We start from the raw sequence: 15,853 nt of genomic DNA, 5'->3' as shown, positions 1-15,853 counted from the left end.
AAAGAAACTTACCATCAACATAAAGACCAGCCATTGATTTCTTGTCACCAACGGTAACTGATATTTGACCTTCATCCTCAATGCTGACATTATTAATAACAGCTCTGTGTTTCCTGCCGTCTTTAATGATTTTGACTTTATCACTTTCTTGTAATGGTTTATCGTTTAGGAACCATTGTACATCATCTGATGGTATGGTCAACTCACAGACAAATTCAACTGTTGAGTTTTCAAGACCAGTGGCATCTTTAAGTGGCATGGAGAAATCAGCAGCTACGTCTGTAATTATTATAAGAGAATTAGAATCTGACATATCTAACAATATACTCACAAGCATCAACTGAATATTTTTTTGAAAAATATGGATGGAATAATATTGGTTAACAATTACAATATATCAATACTTTTATTTTTCGAGACTGAAATAACAAAACAGTTTCAATTTGATTATATTATTTCTTTAGTTTTAGTGCTATTCTTACCATATATTTTATTTTTACTGAATGCATTATTTTACCTTGAACAACAAGTTTGGCTGAAGTTGATGCATCACCAAATACTGCTGACACTTCACATGAATCACCAACATCTATATCCTTAATAGTCAGGGAATGTGTCACATCTTCATGCTTCACATCATACTTTGGTGAATCTGGTACCTCTTTGTTGTCAATCAACCAGTTGACCTCTACATCCTCTTTGTTGACCTTACAAGTGAAGGTTGCATCTTGGTTTTGTTCAACCTTAGCATCTTCAAGCTTCAAGATGAACTCTGCTGGCACTTCTGTACAAACATTATATATAGTTTAATCTATGATTTTTACCTTACTTTATATTTCATTTGTATAAGATAAATCAACATGCAAAATTGGTTTCCTTTGATATAATTTGCACTTTCCTTTTTTCATGAATCTAATGTCGACAACACCTTCACCATTCCCTTTTTTAAGTTTTGCTGGTTATTGATCCTTTACATACATTGTTGATTGAGTATTTTCGTCTTTTTAATTTCAAAATGAGTTTCAGAACCTCCTTATCAGGTTTTAAATTTAAATAAAAAAAAAAAAAAAAAAAGTTTGGCAGAGAATGACAGGATATATTACTGCATCAACTTACCTTCAACTGTCAATTTAGCCTTGGTCTGTAATTTAGCAAATGAGCAAGTTATCTCCCCTTTGTCTTGAGGCAGACATTTGGCTATGATGAGAGTATGTTTGGTCTTGTCAGATTTGATGATGTACTTTGGACTTTGTTCTATCACCTGATCTTTGACAGTCCAGGTCACAGAAACATTTGAAATGTTCAATTCACATTCAAAGATGGCTTCTTCTGTTTCCTTGACTGTTGTGTCTTTGAGAGGAGTTATAAACTTCCACTGGAAAATAATTATATCAAAAATAAACAGGCATTCTATCTATATTCCATTTCACGAATGTGAAGTTTGTCATACATCAAATTAATGTTTGAATATTTATAAAAATATGAAATAAATATCGTGACTTCTAGCACTTACATCAGCCTTTGGTATTTTGAGTTGGAATTCTTCAACTTCTTCAATCTCCTTTGGTTTAACTCCTCTAACATATTTTTCTTTCTCCTTTTCTTCTACTTTTTCAGGAGATTTCTCTTCAGGTTTGGGTTTTTCATAGGTCTCTAATTCTGGCTTTTCTCTCTTCATCTTCTCTGGCTCTGATCGCTCTGGGATTTGAGTCAGCTAAAAAAAAATCAGGGTTATAATCAACAAACATATTTTATTTGTTTGCAATTTGTCAGAAAAATTGATCAAATGATGGGTAATTCTACATATCCTGTTTGTATGTTTAAATTTATAAAATAATCAAATTCATTTGTAATAAATCTCTCTTCAATACCAATAAAATCAAAAATACTGTCAATCAAAATTGGAATGACATCAAACCCATTTTAATGAAATAATTAATTCATCTGTGACAAATCTGGAGATTTTAAAACAATGTTTATTTAACATCTATCTTTAATTTTTGTGCGTTGTGGAAAACATTCTTAATTATATGTTTTCCTTCTACTATACCTGAGACTCTCTTCTCTTCTTGAATATTTCAAAAGCGACAGGTTCATCGTGTTCCATGAATCCAGGGGTAAACTTCTTTTTGTCTTCAGGTACGGCTTCCTCCTGCTCCACATGTTTAAGGTTGGGGAGTAATAGTTCCTCTTCCTCAATCTGTCTTCTTTCTATTTCTCTGTAATATAGAGATTGATGATTTGTTTACCAGTTAAATGATATACAGTGGATTCATTAATTTTCGTTGGATCCCAATTTTTCGTGGAATTCATGGTTTCAGGTTAACCACAAATATAAATGTTTAACGAATTGCATATTTGCCAAGAAAATTAAAAATCCATGAAAATGATGTTTTTCAGCAATCCACGAAAATTGGTACCCACGAAAATAAATGGATCCACAGTATTATTTCTTTGTTGGTTGAATAATTCAATTATAAGTTTAATATTAATCAATGATAAAAATGTCACAGTTTTTAAAACATGTCATATAAAAAAAACAGACACTGGAAATCAGTAGATTACAAACTGAATGCCCTTTGATCTTTGATTTGTTACCTGTGTTTGAGCATGTCTTTCCAATCTTGTACATCCTCAGGTTTGTCTGTTACGATAAGTGTTGCTGGTGCATCAGTCGTACCATGCTCATTCTTAACTGTGACCAGGTACGTTCCAGCATCTTTCTTCTTGATGTCAGTTATTTCTAGGACATCTTCACCTGTAGTCTCATCTTTGTATACTTTGTATTTTCCACCGTCTTTGATCTTATTCCATTTACCCTTGGACCAGAGAATTTCTGGAGTAGGTTCACCAGATACCAAACATCGGAACATTCCAGATTCACCTAGAAAGTAAAATAATACAGTCAATAAACTGATAAACAATATAAATCCCATAGAACAATGTCCTTTCTGTAGTAAGATAACCATATAGAATACTAAGACTACTCAGTACTGTGCAATGCAATAAATTTTCCTTACCTACAATTTTCTGCTATAATTTCATTTAGTTCTATGTTTTTTTATGAAAAAAATTCACTGGTTGGATTTTAATGCCTCAATACCAATAGATGAAAAATTGTTTCAGGTTTATTTGATATATTTTTGTCAACAGATCCCTGTACTTTATTTATAACATGAGGATATCTAATACATTTTTGTTGTGCATTATATGTTATAATGTGTATGTGAAAAATCTGGTCAATAAGCATGTCAATCTCACCTTCCAGAATGGTACATTTGAGTGGTGTTTCTTCAAATTTAGGAGCTTGACCTCTGACTTCAAGGTTAGCTGTCATAAGTTGTTCTCCCATGGCGTTGGCAGCCACAGCTTTGAGAAGACCCTGCATCTCGGGTGTGGCATTGTCAATCTCCAGTGTGTAGGTACTCCTACGTCTGTCAAATCTTATGTGAACATCCTCTCCTTCCTCTATCTCCTTATCATTGATAAACCTACAAACACAATCTCAATCAAATGTATTGTAGAGAAAATCAAATGTCTTGTAGAGAAAATTAAATGTCTTGTAGAGAAAATTAAAAGGTATCGGTAGATGGCATTACAGATTCTGACAAAGGGAATATAAATAAACTATAAACAGTCGTAAACAGAAACATATCCAAAAGTACAAAATTTTATTTTATAAAAGTTTGGTGAATTTCATTATAAATAATATTATTGCTCAATTCATTTTTATTATCTTGTAAATACTACCAAATAGCTATGATCCATTTTTTTATATACAATTTTCAATATATGTTTACATTCATAATATAACTGTGTAGTTTATAAGAATTTTTATACTACTTTACCAACATTTCAATATCTCATGGCTAAATCAACTGAACTCATGAAAATTAAATTACTGACCATTTAACATTAGGTAGAGGAAGTCCTTCTACTTGGCATTCAAATTTGGCAGGAGCATTTTCTGGAAGCAATGTGTCGGCCATTTTGGTTACAATAGAAGGTCTTCTAGCAGCTGGAATATAAAAGGAAAAAAATAGTAACATTTATTATTAACAGAACATAAGAATTAAAATTAATTTACGCTGAAATGTAAACAGCTGATAATTATTAATTATAACAAATATAAATTGTGACTTTTGGTCTTCAACTTTTATTTACTTTGAAATTCACATACTTAAACTGAAACTCCATACAACAAAATAGGGACGGTTTGTTACTCTATTCCCAACATTTAAATGTCAACTTACGTTGTATTTTGATTCTGCCGTTACAAGACACTTGACCAGCTGGGTTGCTGGCACGTGCTGTGTACAGGGCCTCATCAGTTTTCTTGGTTTCTTTGATGGTCAGTCTGTGGACGTTACCTTCGACCTCTATCTTTGTTCTGTCTGAGTCAGGGATTTCTTTGTCCATTGTCAACCTACAATACACAATATCATTTACATATATGCCAACCTACAATACACAATATCATTTACATATATGCCAACCTACAATACACAATATCATTTACATATATGTCAACCTACAATACACAATATCATTTACATATATGTCAACCTACAATACACAATATCATTTACATTTCTTGAATATATAAAACTATGTCACAAAACAAGGAAGATGTTGTAATTTTTTTCTAATCTTATGATTGTTATTTCTGTAAGATATCACTCAATTATTTCTAGGTTATTTCCCTTTTACAGGAAATTTCACAATTTTATTTATAGGTGATTTTCACTTTCATATACTTTCTGGATAAAAAAGATATAAAAAGAGTGTGCATTAACATATATAGGGATAACAGCCTTACCAAGTGACATGTGGTTATAGAGATAACAGCCTTACCAAGTGACATCTACATTAACATATATAGATATAACAGCCTTACCAAGTGACGTCTGCATTAACATATATAGAGACAACAGCCTTACCAAGTGATGTCTGCATTTATAACATATATAGAGACAACAGCCTTACCAAGTGATGTCTGCATTTATAACATATATAGAGACAACAGCCTTACCAAGTGATGTCTGCATTTATAACATATATAGAGACAACAGCCTTACCAAGTGACGTCTGCATTTATAACATATATAGAGACAACAGCCTTACCAAGTGACGTCTGCATTAACATATATAGAGATAACAGCCTTACCAAGTGACATGTGGTTTTGGTTTTCCTGTGACTTCCACCTCTAGTACGGCAGTATCATTCTCCACAACGTTCACAGTGTCAAGTTTTCTTACAAACTTAGGAGCTTCTTTCTTCTCTGTTAATAGATAAACGAAGACAATTTCATAATACAATTACTTAAGGTGGCTCGGGCGTATTCGAAGTTTCTATCAGAAGTGCCGTATTTTTGGTTATTTTATTCTTTAAAGAAAATGATTCAAATTGGTCAAAAATAAATAGGGGGTCACGGACCATTTAAGCTCAAAATTTTACTTTTAAACAGGTATGTAAAAGGGACCATTTTTCAATGAAATGATAGGGGAAATAGAGTTGTTGATATATTTTTTTCGGAATATCAAAAAAACGTTCTATGACAATTGGTCCAAAACTGTTATATGAAAAGCTGGAATATAGCTTCAAAGAATGAGCCAATAAAAAACATAGGTCACCGATAAGGAAAAAAAAATGTTTTACCTTAAAACCCAAATTTTGGCGGGAAAATGGTGAAAATGGGTGAATTGTCATTTTGACCCTTTAAAAAATACCGATAATAACGAAAATATTCTATTAGTTACATAACTACAATGATTTGACATTTCTAATCAATCAAAATATTAAAAAAAATTATATCGAATTTACGACAAATACTTTTGTAATTCATGCGTGAAATTATGCGCAGTCGAATAGTCCCGAGCCACCTTAAGTACAATTTTCTTTTATGATTACTGTTTAGTTTCCAGATTTAGTCAATAGAAAACAAAATTGGTTAACTTATTTTCTCAAATCTGTGCAAAATCTTGTCAAAAAAAAAGTTTTGCAATTTTACTCAAATGATATATAAAGTCAGAAATACTTTATTTTAATTCTTGTGTAATGAAATAGTCTAGAAAGCAAAACATTCTAATTTAAAATATTTTTATAATTGCTAAACATTAGAATTTTTAACATATTCTGATATGCTTCTAGAATAAAAAGAGTAGATTCACAAACTTAATAAATGTAACACTATACCTTCAACAAGAAGTTTGGCAATGGTAACAGCCTCTCCTGCTTTGTTCTTAGCGATGGCTTTCACTTCTCCAGCATCTTCTATTTCAGTCTTATCAATACTCAGACTGTAGATTGTGTCGGAGAAACTCTTACGGACATCTGTGTGGAATCGTACACCTTCTACAGGCTTGTTGTTCAGGAACCATGTTATATCAGGTGCTGGAATACCCTTGGCAGAACATTCAAATTTGACAGGTCTGCCTTCTTTGACATCACGGTTGTTAAGTTTACGTGTGAATTCTGGTTTTTCTGTTTTACCCTCAATAGTGACTGGTGCTGTTACATCAGCCATACCTGCTGGATTTTCAGCAATAACTTTGTATTCTCCTTCATGGTCCATGATGTTGGTTTTCTTTATCTTCAGTGTACATGTATCATCATCGTATGACATTTTAACATTGGGAGACTGAGCAATCTCTTTGTTATTCTTCAGCCATGTGATCTCAGGACGTGGAAGTCCAGTAACTCTGCATGTTAACTCTAATGGTTTGTCTTCCATTACAGTTACAGCCTCAAAGATCTCTGTGAATTCTGGTGCTTGTGACGTGTCTTGGTGACGAAGGACCAGTGGGGATTCTGATAGTCTCTTGTCACGGTCTATCTCATTGACAATCAGAGGAATGTCAACAGTGACCTCCCCTACTTCATTAGTAGCAACACAGGTGTAGACACCAGCATCCACTACATCACTGTCCTTCACCTCAAAACAGTATTGGTCCTCGTACTTTTCAAATTGGTAGAGTTCTTTGTCTTCCAATATCATGTTGTCTTTCTTCCATACAACTGCAAAAGAAAATATAATGAGAAACAGTAAACAAACTTATTTTAGTGGATACTTTTTCAATGTTTATAACTATTTAGCTGATTTCATGAATAGTTTTACACAAAAAATGTTCTAAACTCTGTTGATGTATCCATATAAGGGAAGATCCAAGTTTGTCACATTGGCAAAGTGGTGTAAATAACCAATATTTTTTAGATAAATTTCAGTTTAGTAATGTATAAAAAACAGGTCTCAAGTTTACTTGCATTTTTATCTGGACTCTCAAGATACTTACACACAGTGCAAAATATCAGAAAATTAGGGAAAAAATTGCAATCAACAAATGTAAGTTATGACAATTGGTAAAGAATATATCTGTATGTAAATCTTAAAGTATGTTCTTACCTTTAGGTTTGGGAGTTCCAATGACCTTGACCATGAATTGAGCTGTATCATGTTGTCTAGCAGACACTTTTTCTGGTACTCTAATGAACTCTGGAGCTGAGGGTTTGTCCTCTCTCACTTCTACAATTCAAATGTACAATTAATGATTTAGCAATTTACTCTATTCCCTGAGGTCTTTCATATGCTTTTGTTAAAAAGAGGCATCATAAACATATTTACTATGTAGAAGAGTAATATTTGTAGTAGCTTTTCAAGATTACTGTCTCCTAAATTACAGAATTAAAATTTTGGTTTAACGAGTATTTATAAAATGCATTTTGTACAATGTGAAAACCTTATGAAAACTTAAGCTAATATGATTTGCTCATTATGATGAAAACCATGATATCTGTTTCTCTTGAAAGAATATTTACCTTCAACAAAGAGTTCAGCTTTAGATTTGGTACTACCAGCAGTGTTCTTGGCTTCTACTGTATATGTCCCATCATGTTCTGGTAATACATCGACAATAAGTAGAGTTTCCTCCCCTTCCTCATCACCATACTGTATACTAAATCTGTTGTCATCCTTAGTAATTTCTTTGTCATTTTTAAACCACAGAATTTGTGGTTTGGGTTGTCCATGAGCTTTACAGGTAAATTTGGCTGTTTCTCCGATTGTAGCTTCCACTGTCTGTATCTCAACAATGAATTTAGGAGCTAGGAGTTCTTGTGTAATTTCTTCTGGTTGTGCTGTAAAATTAAATCATTTTTGACAGTTAAGTTTCAATTGGTGCAAAAATCAATGTAAAAGCTGACTTTTTTTTAAAGTGTAATATCTGATACTAATAGTTTTAAAAGGTATCAGGCTTATGATTTAGTATGCCAGACTTGAGTTTTGTCTACATAAGACTCATCTGTGATGCTCAGATCAATATAGTCATAAAGCCAAACAAGTACAAAGTTGAAGAGCATTGAGGACCCAATATTCCAAACCATAAGTACCGTAAGTAGGTACTTCTGCCCCAAGCTCTGAATTTAAAGTATTGTGGATGACTGGCTGTTCAGCTATGTATGGGTATTACTTAATGTTGTATTCACTGAAGTCATTGGGAAATAAAGAGAACTGCAAATGTAAAAGTCATTGGGAAATAAAGAGAACTGCAAATGTAAAAGTCATTTGTTCATCAACAGAACGCTAAATGAAAATACATATTGCTACTTACTTTTGACCACCAATTCAGCACTACATGTGGCAGTACCATAATCATTGGTAGCCTCCACAGAATATGTTCCTCGTACAGCCTCGTCAATGTCATACACCTGTAGGTGGGATAAATTTTTCTCGTCGAATATAGCATGACGTTTGTCTGGTAGGATCTCAATACCATTGTACAACCAATGAATTTCTGGTCGTGGTGTTCCTAAAACTTCTACATTGAAATCAGCAAGTTCACCTTGTTCAACCTATAAATGAGTATAAATATATATTGAATAAATGACTGATTGCATTTCTAAAATCAGATAAAAAGAATCATCTTTATTACAATGTCAATTCATTTTCAGTTAAAAAGTTTGACCTTAAACCTGAGGTCAAACTGTTGGTTTGTAATAGTCAACAAATTTGAATATAGGCTTCAAGGCTTACTAACATTTTTTAGATATAGCCTGGTTTTAAAATATTTGATATAACTGTATAAACCTAGGAAACTGATATCACTGATCAATCAAAACAAATTTGGGATCATTGAAGACAATAAAGCTGATCTGATGATGTTTTGTTGTATAATTTTTTTAAGGATCATAACATTTTATTTTATTTTCAATGAACTTACTGTCTCTGTTTGTATCTTGAGTAGAAATTCTGGTGCTTTGCCTTCAGTGACAATGACAGCAGTGTCCTCTCCTTTCACAGCCTCATCTGTGCCTGTAATAGAAAGCAATTCAATCATAAAATACTGAAAGAATTCCATTCAAATCAGATGAAAATACAAATGTTTCTTTCCATTATAAAGCACAATTGTATCTACTTTTGTCATGTATAGTACCCTTAATTACTGAGTTACTCACACTCAGCAATTTCAGTATCAGGTGTAATTTCAGTATCAGGTGTAATTTCATTATTAGGTGCAATCCCATACAAGTATTCAGCTGTAGAGCTGTTACTAAAATCAAATATTTTCAATCTCTTTTACATCAGTTGAAGCTTGCTTTTTACTTAAGATTCCCCCCCCTCTCCGACATTTACAAAAATGTTTGCATTACATTAATTGTTCTTTTTTATTGCAATATCTATCTAAGGTTTACTGCAATCAAATTACCAACATTTTTATTGTAAAAAATTATCAAAAGAAAACTACATGTACGAAATATACTTATTTGTATTTATAATTATCTGAACCTAATGAACTTTGAAGAGAATGATATTTAGAGATTTAGAGATTTAAAAAATCTAAATTCTCTGTGCACAAAGATAAAGTCTAAGTCTACAGATTAATGATTTAACAACAATGTACTTTACTTTTGAGGTACAACATAAAAAACAAAAACAATAAAATTATCTCCCCTTATTCAACTAACCTGTGTATAAATACTCTAGAGTCAATGTTTCAATTTTCAAACTACTTATAATAGTAATATAAGTATACCCAACAGTCATTTTAGCAGACTGAACAAATCATGCACCTTGCGAGAAGACACTGCACAAATCTCCTAGAATGTCTCAATATTGCACATTGTAATTTTTTTCAAATCTTCAGAGCCTATTTCACATCTTGGCTTAATATCTATATATTGCATCCATTTTTCATTAGAATCAATAGGTTAACTTGTATTCATTTTCAAAATGCAGGATCTTTTCCCAATGAAATTCATAATTTATTCATATCCAAGGCAGTTTCTATTTCGCTAACACTGCTGTTATAAAACATTTTCTGATTAAGAATCCATCATTAAGAATAAGACACTGCAGAAAATCCATTTTTCCATTTCATAGTTAGCTTATATCATCATTTTTAGTTATTGAGGCCATTATAAAATTAACAATGTAATTTTGTAATTATAGATTTTTCATCTTAATATGTTGTATAAGTAAAAAATTCCATGTTTGCAACACATGTCTAATATCAATTATTTTCTATTTATAAATTGTAAGTATAAAAACTGATCACTTCACATTGACAGCCTTAAAATCACTTTCTTCATATCATTGTTTTGGTTTATTTTACAAACCAGGCCAAAAATGTCATAACTTTACATAAAAATGAATGCACTGTTAATTTCTTTCAATTTTTAAAATCCATTCTTTTGTTTTTCACACACTTCATTTAAAAGGTCTAAAATATCCACAGATCTATTTCAATGAAAATATTGAATTTCCGTATTTAATTTCAGCATTAAATACTATGTTCTATAAAACAAATTCTCAGCACATCTTATACTAATTGCCTACATGCTGGACATTAAGATTTTATATTTTTATCACTTTTATCAATTATCTTCATTGAACCTATCTGTAGAACCCTATAAAAAGTTTTCAATTTATTTTTTATTTCTTTTGCCACTGGCTAAATTGTCAAGATTTGTAAAAGTTGATTCGATTTTAAATTACATCCAAATACATCAAATAAAAACATTAAAAAATCTTCCTGTTTACCTAGATATAGAATAAATTAATTGTGTATTCACATTCATCAATCATTTAATCTCTATTAGAAGTTCATTGCCGATGTTACATATTATTGACACAAATGTCATTTTTATATCCTCACACAATATTCATTTGAACATTTTTTCACTTGTCACTTATAAAATGAATGTCATCCTTTGAAGTAAGGTTTTTTACAATATGTATATCCTATAGAATTTCTACTCCAGATCAAATGTTCATCTTCGTGTTTACACATTAATTAATAGGATCCTATAACATCTTTAGTACAGAGTGAAACACCTATCAACCTTTCCGTCAAGAATTAATGCCTCCATATGTTAATTATAAACTTTTTTGAAGATAATTCCATAATGAAATCCCTCTGTGACAGAAGCCCACAAGGAAATTATAATATGTATCTCAATATTTTTTATGTAAAGCTGTTTACTAATTAATTCTTCACTGAATTTTCATTAAAATTTACAAACATTACTGTTTCAACTTTTCATGTTAAAATCATGTCTGCACAGCAAACATATTCAAGCAGAACTGCTACCTATTCCTGTTTACTAACTTTGGCCAAAACTAATTATGTGGTCACTTAATTACTTGACCACTGATAATCGGTCATTACCTCAAAAATGTATAAATCCTAATCTGATAATATGTCTTATGAACGATATTTTTTTATTCTGCTCATTAATCTTATGTCCCGAGAATTTTAAATGCAATTTCAAAATTTATATAAAAATATTCAACAAGTCGATCTGAATTTGAAACATGAAATTTTATCTTCAAATTTTAATACATTTAAATCTGAAGATCAACTTTTTAAAGAATTTATTTCATGTCCACATTTTTCATATATAATTGTTTTCATTATTGATGAGTACCATATATTTTATGTGTAACTGTTACTCTTATGTAAGAAGAAGATACATGATTACACTACCAATGGGAGATAACTCTATCTTTTCTATAATTACTTTCTGATAAAGACAAACATGTCAAAAGTTTTGTTTACTTTTATGTCAATTCTAAGTAGAAATGACCCATGTTGATGAATAAAACAACAAGCAATACATTGGTTCATTATCTCTTATCACGTTCCATTAGAGGTATAGAAGGGGGTCAGACTCTTTTGACACTCAAAACCGCCTGGTTTAATTAAATAACACCTCTTGAACCCAAAATGAATTAGTAATAATCTCAGAATAAATAAGTTATGCTGTTTTAATTCTTCCTACTGGATTTAAAGGAGATTTCACAGCATTAACATTTAACAAGTATTTGTATGTACCTATTAATACATTACAGACTGCAATATTTTGGCTGGTGCATTTTTCCACCCAAAATATGCATTATGTGTGCCCTTCAATATTTCAATTGAATGCAGGCTGAGTTTATGAGAAAAATGCTCTCAGGACTAGCAATTAAATAAACAAGGCATTCATTTTTCTTTCTTATGAATATAATTTACTTACTAGAAACTTTTTCTGGTGATTCTCTTGTTTCTGGTGAAATTTCTACAAAAGAATCAGAAGATATTATTAAACCATTGTTTCATGAACAAGATATTTTATTTAAATCTTGGATTTCTAATCTTTGTAATTTTCAGATTGATGCAGAAAAAACAAATTCAAAGAACCAAAATTTTATTGTGAATAACAAATAAAAACACTTTATTCATAAATAATACAAACATTATAGTATATTTTCTTTTTTCTTTATATAACAAATATTGACTGTTTACAAAAAAGGTTATGAAAGAATACAACATTTTAATAATTAGAAATGTACTGATGTTTCATACCAGGTACCAGTACCCCTAGGTGAGAGTTATATAATATAGAGAGTGAAACCAACACACTGCTATTGTATTTAAGGAAAAATAGGAACCACATGCGCAAGTATACTGGCTTTTAATTGTTTCTCTGTTAATTGAAAGTTGTCTATTTTTACTACAGACTTGTATCAAATTTATTCAGTTTAAATTGATAAAAAAATCTTCTTTTTTAATCTATGGTGGTAGATGTGTTACTTAGGTACATTTGTACCTAATACCCTTTTGCTAACGGCCACTGTTTGAATAGAATGTTAAGATAGTACACCTTTTTACCTTTACTTTTTTATAACTCACTCATATAAAGCCTCAAAATGTTATACAAAACCATATATGACTAACAATAAATAATAGCGTTGAATTGCAAATTACCGGCTTTAAAGTGTCTAATTCAATACCACTAAATACTGTTGTACATTATATGAGGTATTTTCTTGAAAGGAAAAAAATAACTACTTTCAACAAATATTTGTATAATTCAACTTTTAACTGTTACAACAAAGGCTCTGCTAGTCCGCTTAGCTATGTAATTCAATACCAGCTTAGCTTTACATAATGATCTCTTTTTTTATAGTTCAAAGGTCAAAAATTGAAAGTGAAAATAATTCAATAATTTGTTACATGTTTAAATACTTATCAAAAAGCTCAATCTTTAAATGTATTTCAATTCAATGAATATATTTTTGGTTAATAATTGAAAAACTTATAGCACAACCTTGTACTATCTCAGAATTATGTACAAAGAGAAACCCTTACCAATCACTGAAATTACATTACCAAAAAAAAATAAGAATAAACTGATACATATCACTAATGAAATATAAAACCTTGTGCTAAATATCAAAATTCCTTTAATATTTTATGAATTAAATTGTTAATAAGAAAAAAAATCACATACTGATATTCCCATGCAAGATTATTTTCAAAAGCTGTTATATAATTTAATAAATGATAAAAATCTGACTTTACTTGAATTTTTATATGTAATAATCTTTCAAAGAACAAATTTCTTCCTCAAGTTTTAGCTGCACTAGCTTCTGCATGCATCTGTAAATTTAATTCCACGGGTGGGTTGACACACTTTAAACACTTACTAAAGATTTTCATGCATCAACACACAAAAACCACAAAAATTCTAATCTCATGCATTTAATATTATAATATATTCACAATAAACCCACTACATTCACATGCAAATATGACGACAAATCTCTTACATTAAGTCAGACCCACTCCTGTAGACCCTCACATCATTGATAATGACACATGAGTTGACCCTTCAGGTATAACATGCAGTGTCGGATGCAGGAAATGGAAGATTAGACAGGTGTGTCAATAGGTGACAACAGGTAAATTTACAGGTAAAATCTCTCCATGTAGATAAAACAAAGCAGATCAAATGATCAATAACCATTGAACCAGATAATTACAGATCAAGGACAAGATCTATTGGTTTTGTTTTAGTCAGACTTTTGGGAACTTTAACCACAAAGACCTGCATTTATACTTTGTCAGCATGACTAGAAACCAATAGACTATTGAAAATACTATTTCCAACTTATCACTTTCTTTATTGACTAAAATTTGAAGAAAGTAATAGTAATAATCAAACAATTAAATTTCATTTGTGAAGTGTAAATATTCAATCTAGTCATTTGTTCACTCGAATGGTTTGAGATCAATATTTTTCAAATGGTCCATGAACTGCATAGCTGTTTTTCTTTAAAGGTCCTTTACAAATTCTTACCCATAACTTCATCCCAATTTACCCTAATCTTTTTTCAAATTCCTATCCTCAATTGAACCCAATGCCTAAATAAGGACTAGGACTTCAGAATAAAAACTGGTAATAAATGAACCCTAGAAAACTGGAATATATCAAGCAGAAACATTTGTTATCTTTACTTGCATGATGATAACAGATGTGTTATACTGATCTGATGTTTAATAATCTGGAAGGGTTAGTAGTTGTTGCTCCAGAATTCAATGTTTTGTTTGTTGGTATATTAGTTAAAATCCACCTAATAGTTTTCTATGTGAATGATATTCATCTGTATCCGAAAGGATTGTAGGTTTTCAACCAAATAATGTAAAAATCCCTCACAACTAAAGACAACACAAAAACTGTATCTTCACCAAACGGATATTCAACCTGTTTAAAAAAAACTTCAACCTGTAACTTCATCTATCAAGCTTAATAACCATTATATAACCTGAAAGTTTTGCAATGACATGAAAAATGATAAGATCTAGTATACTCCTTAACACTACAAAAGCTGACTCATTGGGGCATGACAAGAGTAGAAGAGTTTAATGGACTAACAGTTTTCCTGCTGATGATGGTTCTTGCTGGGTACTATGATTTACTCCACCAAAAACTGGTCAAGTTGACATAAGAGTTCAAAGTGGTGTTTAACATTTAATCAATTAAACTTCATTAACAGGAGCAACTGAACCTTCTTCTGGCCTTGTAAAATTTCATGGTTACTGGTGTTGTCAAGATATGGCAGGTTTTAACATGCATAAATCTGTATAATTCTATTTCCTGGAATTACCAAATACCAATTATCACAAACCATGAAGAGATCTCACTACTGATGTTGTTATAGTGTATTGTATGTACTCTTAAGTAGCAATATCTAAGTCTCACATTCAACCGTCTTCAATCGCAAGCAACACAATAACAAGGCAAACAATGGCATGGCAAAACAAAACTACAACATTCAAGCTGGGTCAGAAACATTTAATGTGTCACCATAACAAATTAAATCAAGATTTTCTTTAAAATTTTCCTCAAAGTATGAAGCATAATCAGTCATTTTTTTCCTTTTAAAAATCTAAGAACATTTAAATAAGCCAGCCATATGACCCCTTTTTGGTGAAAATCTTGGACTTAATTTGTTATGCTAGTTCATAATGTTTAATAAGACAAAAAATATGGTGTTGTTTCAACTTATTTATTTTTAGAATATTTTGTTTA

General features: G+C 31.0%; 1 protein-coding gene across 11 annotated transcripts in view; it reads right to left on the bottom strand.

Moving 5' to 3' along the window:
• Positions 1-15,853, bottom strand: part of LOC139503691 (titin-like) — a 284,829-nt gene that overhangs the window by 83,362 nt on the left and 185,614 nt on the right. For all 11 annotated transcript variants that reach the window (XM_071293518.1, XM_071293519.1, XM_071293520.1 and 8 more), the window contains 16 exons: positions 12,515-12,556; positions 9,217-9,308; positions 8,608-8,848; positions 7,817-8,134; positions 7,404-7,523; positions 6,197-7,018; positions 5,168-5,282; positions 4,254-4,426; positions 3,907-4,018; positions 3,262-3,491; positions 2,599-2,884; positions 2,051-2,219; positions 1,514-1,714; positions 1,117-1,375; positions 518-784; positions 13-279 (listed from right to left, as the gene is read on the bottom strand). In XM_071293518.1, the coding sequence (XP_071149619.1) occupies positions 13-279; positions 518-784; positions 1,117-1,375; positions 1,514-1,714; positions 2,051-2,219; positions 2,599-2,884; positions 3,262-3,491; positions 3,907-4,018; positions 4,254-4,426; positions 5,168-5,282; positions 6,197-7,018; positions 7,404-7,523; positions 7,817-8,134; positions 8,608-8,848; positions 9,217-9,308; positions 12,515-12,556 (3,714 nt within the window). The remainder of the gene's footprint in view (positions 1-12; positions 280-517; positions 785-1,116; positions 1,376-1,513; positions 1,715-2,050; positions 2,220-2,598; positions 2,885-3,261; positions 3,492-3,906; positions 4,019-4,253; positions 4,427-5,167; positions 5,283-6,196; positions 7,019-7,403; positions 7,524-7,816; positions 8,135-8,607; positions 8,849-9,216; positions 9,309-12,514; positions 12,557-15,853) is intronic.

Source organism: Mytilus edulis, chromosome 14 (genome assembly GCF_963676685.1).
Source record: "Mytilus edulis chromosome 14, xbMytEdul2.2, whole genome shotgun sequence".
Taxonomy (NCBI): domain Eukaryota; kingdom Metazoa; phylum Mollusca; class Bivalvia; order Mytilida; family Mytilidae; genus Mytilus; species Mytilus edulis.
The sequence above is the reverse complement of the archived record's forward strand: the minus strand, read 5'-3'. Positions and strand labels throughout refer to the sequence as shown.